The sequence below is a fragment of the Octopus bimaculoides genome, chromosome 4 (genome assembly GCF_046866305.1).
Source record: "Octopus bimaculoides isolate indiv1 chromosome 4, ASM4686630v1, whole genome shotgun sequence".
NCBI classification, from domain to species: domain Eukaryota; kingdom Metazoa; phylum Mollusca; class Cephalopoda; order Octopoda; family Octopodidae; genus Octopus; species Octopus bimaculoides.
In genome coordinates, this window is record NC_142931.1 from 125,260,095 (window position 1) to 125,267,594 (window position 7,500).

At 45.8% G+C, this 7,500-nt stretch overlaps 1 protein-coding gene across 1 annotated transcript in view; it reads right to left on the bottom strand.

Moving 5' to 3' along the window:
- The window catches only part of LOC106881770 (neo-calmodulin), a 101,770-nt gene extending 98,177 nt beyond the window's left edge, over window positions 1–3,593 (bottom strand). The window contains exon 1 of the mRNA XM_089351412.1: window positions 1,512–3,593. Coding sequence (XP_089207538.1) covers window positions 1,512–1,544 — 33 coding nt within the window. The 5' untranslated portion in view covers window positions 1,545–3,593. The remainder of the gene's footprint in view (window positions 1–1,511) is intronic.
- Between the last annotated feature and the right edge of the window lie 3,907 nt (window positions 3,594–7,500).

Below are 7,500 nucleotides of genomic sequence, written 5' to 3' on the forward strand. Positions count from 1 at the left end.
TTATCAGTACCACAGCTAATACTTGTTGCGATCCAAATGCCAAAGTATGGTAAACATAAACAGAATAACGAATAGTCAAAGGCGGTGAGCTGGCAGAGTCATTAGCTCGCCGGGCGAAATGCTTAGCGGTATTTCGTCTGTCGTTACGTTCTGAGTTCAAATTCCACCGAGATCAACTTTGCCTTTCATCCTTCCGGGGTCGATAAATTAAGTACCAGTTATGCACTGGGGTCGATGTAATCGACTTAATCCCTTTGCCTGTCCTTGTTTGTCTCCTCTATGTTTAGCCCCTTCTGGGCAATAAAGAAATAAGAATAGCGAATAGTCAAAGTAAAGGCCACTGTTTTCTATCATAGTTCAAACATTTGTCATGGCACCAGCGGACAAAATGGAAAAGGCGTTGCCCCGGAGTGGGGTAACCATCATTTACGCAAACAATAAACAGCAAAAAAAAAAAAAATTCGGAAACAAGAACCAGTTCTTTTTGTTTGTTTGTTTGTTTGTTTAAAATTCGGAGCAACACCATGGGAGCATTCACCACTAACTACTGCCTCTCATACAATAATAACCACCACAATGACAACAACAACAACTGCAATAACAACAGCGGGCCCGGGAACAGGGGGTGCAGGTGGTGCAAGCGCACCCCCTAGAATTTTTGAGGAGGGCAGAACCAAAATTTGCACCCCTAATTATTTTCCTCAGGTTTAGAAAACAGTGAATAAAAAGAGATGTGTAAAAAAGTAACTTGAAGTTAGGTTCCTTTTCAAAGAACAAAACACAAAAATAAATAACAGAAAAAAAACCAAGACCTTGCTTGTAAAAAAATTTGGACGTGGGTTTGCACCCCCTGAGCAAATTTCGTTCCCGAGCCAGTGGCAACAACATATCCATAAACACAAACACACATACACACAAACACACAGACGCACTTTCACAGCTACGTGCACACGCATACGCACATACCTAGACATAGTAAGGCATTCGTGAAAAACAACATCATAAACGTTACAAGTTTGTTTTTTTCTTTTTTGGCTTTAAATGTTATGCTACTCCCATACAATAATGACAGCAATCACAATAAATACAACAACATGTAGAGATGGATTATACGAAATTACAAAGCGCATACATACAGACGCACTTATACAGCTACACACACATACGCACACATCTGGACACAAAAGGGCTTTCGTTAAAAACAACATCATAAACGTTACAAGTTTGTTTTTTTCTTTTTGGCTTTAAATGTTATGCTACTCCCATACAATAATAAACACAATAATGACAACAATAACAATAACTACAACAACATGTAGAGATGGATTATGCGAAATTACAAAGCGCTTACATACGGACGCACTTATACAGCTACACACGCATACGCACACATCTAGACTCAAAAAAGGGCTTTCGTTAAAAACAACATCATAAACGTTTACAAGTAAGGGTTTTTTTTTTTTTCTTGTGTGTCATTCCGGGCTTTAAATGTTTTTTTTTATGCTACTCACCATATTCTCGCAGATCATTTTTTTCTCCGTCATGTTTGCAGGACAGGACAGCTGACGAGCAACAAACAGTAAGAAGCTGTAACAACAACAACCACCACCACCACCACAACAACAACAACAACAGCCAGAACAAACGACAGCGACAATAGAAGCAGTAAGAGTAACAGCAGCAGCAGCAGCAGCAGCAGCAGCAGTGACAGCAACAGTTGTAAACAACACCACCACCAGCAGCAACAGCAGCAGCAGCGGAGAATATCAACAAGTAACAACAGCAGCAGGAGCAGCAGCAACAGTAAAAGTCACAGCTGCAGCTTCAGCAACATCAGTAACAATAGTTAGTAGTAGTAGTAGTAGTAGTAGTGGTGGTGGTGGTGGTGGTGGTGTTACCAGTAGTAGTAGTAGTAGTGGTGGTGGTGGTGGTGGTGGTGGTAGTAGTAGTAGTGGTAGGGATGGTAGGGGTGGTGGTGGTGGTGGTGGTGGTGGTACCAGTAGTAGTAGTAGTAGTAGTAGTAGTGGTGGTGGTGGTGGTGGTGGTGGTAGTGGTGGTACCAGTAGTAGTTGTAGTAGTAGTGGTGGTGGTGGTAGTAGTAGTGGTAGGGGTGGTAGTGGTGGTGGTGATGGTGGTGCTGGTGGTGATGGTGGTGATGTTGATGGAGGTGGGATGGTGATGGAGGTGGGGGTGGTGATGGAGGTGTGGTGGTGATGGAGGTGGGGTGGTGAGGAGGTGGGGTGGTGATGGAGGTGAGGTGGTGATGGAGGTGGGGTGGTGATGGAGGTGGGGGGTGATGAAGGTGGGGTGGTGATGGAGGTGGGGGTGGTGATGGAGGTGGGGGGGGGGTGGGTGATGAAGGTGGGGGTGGTGATGGAGGTGGGGGTGGGGGTGGAGGTGGGTGGTGGTGATGGAGGTGGGGGTGGTGATGGAGGTGGGGGTGGTTATGGAGGTGTGGTGGTGATGGAGGTGTGGTGGTGAGGAGGTGGGGTGGTGATGAAGGTGGGGTGGTGATGGAGGTGGGGGGTGGTGATGGAGGTGGGTGTGGTGATGGAGGTGGGGGGTGGTGATGGAGGTGGGGTGGTGGTGGGGGTGGTTATGGAGGTGTGGTGGTGATGGAGGTGTGGTGGTGAGGAGGTGGGGTGGTGATGGAGGTGGGGTGGTGATGGAGGTGGGGGTGGTGATGGAGGTGGGGTTGTGATGGAGGTGGGGTGGTGATGGAGGTGGGATGGTGATGGAGGTGGTTGATGATGGAGGTGGGGTGGTGATGGAGGTGGGGGGTGGTGATGGAAGTGGGGGTGGTGATGGAGGTGGGGGTGGTGATGGAGGTGGGGTGATGATGGAGGTAGGGGTGGTGATGGAGGTGGGATGGGGTGGTGATGGAGGTGGGATGGGATGGTGATGTAGGTGGGGTGGTGATGGTGGTACTGGCTGTAGTGGTAGTAGTAGTAGTGATGGTGGTGGTGATAGTAGTTGTGATGGTAGTGGTGGTGGTGGTGGTAGCAGCAGCAGCAGCAGTAGTAATAGTAGTAGTAGTAGTAGTAGTAGTAGTTATGTTATGTTATTGATGTTATTCTACCTGTGATGGAAATGGTAGTGGCTATGGTGGTGGTGGTGGTGGTTGTGGTGGTGGTGCTTACTGTGCCATCACCATCAATGGTGTTCTTGGTGATGGTGATGGTGGTGGTGCTAGTAACGGCACGGATCGCTGCTGCTGGTGCATATGGTGATAATGATAATGATAATGGTGGTATTGGTGGTGTTGGTGGTGGTGGTCACTTTTGGATGAAGTCAAAAAGAAATATAAGAAAATAGAGAGAGAGGGACTGAATAAAGGAGAGAGAGAGAGAGAGAGACAGAGAGACAGAGAAAGAGAGAAGAGAAAGAAACAAAGTGAGAGATGGTGGGGATGGGGGAGTGTCTGTGTGTGAGGGAAATTCAATTTTGGAGTGAATGGGTATAAGTGTGAGTGAAACTTGTGAAAGTGTGTAGGTGTAAGTATGAGTGGACGTTTGAGTGACAGTGGGTGAGTGATGAAGCTTAGCTGTCATGCAACTGTCAGTCTATGCTCCATTGATCTGTCGCTTCTTCTCTATTTCTCTCTCTCTCTCTCTCTCTCTCTCTCTCATTCTCTCTTAGTCACTCTCTCTCTATCACTCTCTGTCAATCTCTCCATCACCCAGTCTTTCTCTCGCTCTCTCAATTTCCCTTCCTCTGCCTCACCGTCTGACTCTCTCTGTCTCTGTGTCCCTTTTTACACCCACTCCTCCTCATTTTCTTCTTCTACCTCCTTCACTTCTTCTTTCTCCGCTTCGTATAGCGTTGTTACCACCACTATTACTACTACCATCATCGCATCACCACCATCACCACTACCAAAACCACCATCACCACCACCAACATCATCACCATCATCACAACCGCCACAACTGCCATCACAATCACCATCACCACTACCCCTCAATTACCACCCCAATCCCCACCCCACCCCACCCACCACCACATACCCTCGACACCACCAGTTACCCCCTATTTTCCTCTTTTACCTTCCACACTCACATCCATCGTACTCTCACCATCGTTGCCTCTACCATTAACAACAACAACAACAACAACAACAACACTACCCTTAAGAACTGATAAGTTACGGGGACGTAAACACACCAACACCAATTAAGCGGTGGAGGATGACAGGCACAAGCACACATACACACACACACATATCTACAACGGGCTTCATTCGGTTTCCGTCTACCACATCTACTCACAAAACTTTGGTCGGCCCGGTGCCATAGTGGACGACAGTTGCCCGATGTATCACACAATAGGACTGAACACGGCACAATAGGGGCGGGGATGAGCGGCAGTTTTTCTCGAATACTTTCGTTAGGTGTGCTGTGTGGGGACCGACGTGTCATAGAATACAACCAACGTTTCACGTGCGAGTCGTAAAAGGCGACGAAAATGGGTTGTGGTAGGATTTTCACTTCGACCTCGTAAAACCCTCATCAGCAACAACTACCAAATCAAACCAAACCCATGCGTTGGAGGGTTCTCGCCTGAATGGTGAAAGGGTGTCATTTGCCAAGGCTTGTAGGAAATCACTAACAAATGGCGCAGGAGTGGCTGTGTGGTAAGTAGCTTGCTTACCAAACCACATGGTTCCGGGTTCAGTCCCACTGCGTGGCAACTTGGGCAAGTGTCTTCTACTATAGCCTCGGGCCGACCAAAGCCATGTGAGTGGATTTGGTAGACGGAAACTGAAAGAAGCCAGTCGTAGATATGTATATATATATATGTATATGTGTGTGTGTTTGTGCGTCTGTGTTTGTCCCCCAAACATCGCTTTACAACCGATACTGGTGTGTTTACGTCCCCGTAACTTAGTGGTTCGGCAAAAGAGACGAACAGAATAAGTAATAAGCTTACAAAGAATAAGTCCTGGGGTCGATTTGCTCGACTAAAGGCGGTGCTCCAGCATGGCCGCAGTCAAATGACTGAAACAAGTAAACGAGAGAGTAAATGGTGGAGGCAGCGACGCGATCTTGCAGCGCATTCCCCCATACTACTACTACTACTACTACTACTACTACTACTACTACTACTACTACTACTACTACTACTACCACTACTACTACTACTTTGTCAGGACTCGAGCTAACATGGGATGACGGGATTCCCTATGCTGTGACTAAACTGGCTACACATAGCAATCAAGTCTACTTCAACTCATAATCTGCTGTCTTGAAAATAGAACCTGCCGAATAATGTGGTTCTGACTTCCCTGTACATAATAAACACGACATGATGGCCATGGCTGGAAAGGTATTCATCATAGGACTGTTGCCTCAACCCTAACTTAGCTGAACAATAACAATATCTAAAGAAATAGGTGATATATTGTCACTTAAACTGCAAGAAATAGCAGCTGGTTCTCCTTCATATTAAATACTGTTGTCCTAAAACAAAAGAGGACACAGTTGATATAGTCGTGGCTACAGGACACACACTCTCTCACACACACATACACACATATACATACACACACAGACGCACATACTCACACACATACACACACGCGCGCACTCACACATACATACAGACACATACACACATTCACACACATACTCACAAACACACACACACGCACACAAATCATCGTCGTCTTTTTTTCTCGTATCGACTTTAGTTTCTTCTTCGCTGACCGTTTCCTTTATGGTGATGGCGTAGAACAATTCTTGCATAGAAGAACCGATGCCATTGGTTGCAGGATCAAAATGGTTTTGTCGAACCTTTCTCTCTTGTTTGATTTCTTTCTTTTCTCTACTGGAGGCTTCGAAGTTTGTGTTTCCCATGGTGATAGAACACCACCACTTGGTACGATCTCGAGCTTGTGTCTCAAACAATTTAGGTTCAAGTCCAGTGGCTTTCAGTGTTGTTTTCAGTTGGTCCTTGTATTTTCGAAGAGGTCAACCTCGTAGTCTTTTCCCAGAAGTGAGCTCGTTGAATAAGACTTGCTGTGGGAACACTTGAGTTTTCCATTCTTGCTACATGTCCCGACCATCTACAACAGTGTTTCATGATCAGCGATTCGATGCTTTGACTGTTGGCTCTTTTCAAGACTTTGTTGTTGGTCCCATAGGGTTCCTATGGGACGAAACAACACTTGGATCGAAAGTGACTGAATGAAAATGGAAGTTACGCTATAAAGTGTAACGGAAGACTAAGTAAGAGAGGGTCGGAGGAGGATGAGAGGAGAAGAAGTAGAGGAGATGAAGCTGTAGGAATAGAGAAGTAGGAGGTGGAGTGGAGATATAGATACACCCAAGGCGCATGGCTCAGTGGTTAGGGCATCGGGTTCGCAATCATGACGGAGTGAGTTCGATTCCAGGACCGGGCTGTGTGCTGTGTTCTTGAGCAAGACACTTTATTTCACGTTGCTCCAATTCATTCAGCTGTAGAAATGAGTTCCGGCATCACTGCTGCCGAGCTGTATCAGCCTTTTCCTTTCTCTAGGATAATATCGGTGGCGTCGAGAGGAGAGACTGGTATGCATAGGTAACTGCTGGTCTTCCATAAACAACCTTACTTGGACTTGCGCCTCGGAGGGGAACTTTCTAGGTGCAATCCCATGGTCATTTGTGATCAAAGGGAGTATTTTCTTTTGTACTCCTAATCTTCACCTATTTTTCTACTCCTCCCATTTCTCCACTCTTCATCTCCTCTACTTCTCCTTCTCCTATCATCCTCCTCCCACTCTCTCTTACTTAGTCTTACGTCACACGGAACACTTTATAACATAGCTTCCATTTCCATTCAATCACTTCCGATCCAGTACTGGATGAATTTGATGCTCAAGATTGAACGAAGCTTTTGCTGTTGAAAGCGTTCTAAATTTCGAATGTCGCAACGATATAAAATCCAGGTTTCGCAACCATATGACAAGGTTGAAATGACAACAGCATTATAAACGATCATTTTCGTTGTCAAGTTCAGATCTTTGTTGTTGAAGACGCCTTTGATTAACTTTCCAAATGTCCCGCGTGCAGTTTCACTTCTGTGTTCCACATCCTTTTTCTAAGGTACGCTTGTTTGATAAAAGGTTGCCTAGATACGGAAAAGGCTCTATTTGTTTGATAGGTGATGATGACGATGATGGTAATATCAAAATCTACTTGTTCGGGAGGTGTATCAGAGATGGTAATATCAAAATCTGGTAAGTAAAAGCAAAAAAACAAAAAACAAAAACAAAAACAAGCGAAATGGTTGTGATTGGAAATGCCTTTAGCCTTAAATGCGTATGGTCACTCAGAGCTGTCATGGTGTAAATGAGTGCAGCAGTTGCAACAACAACACCAATATTAACAGCAGCAAGAGAGAGAGGAGAGAGAGAGAGAGAGAGAGAGAGAGGGAGGGAGAGAGAAGGAGAAAGAGAGAGAGAGAGGGAGAGAGAGAGAGAGAGAGAGAGAGAGGGAGAGAGAGAGAGACAGAGAGAGAGAG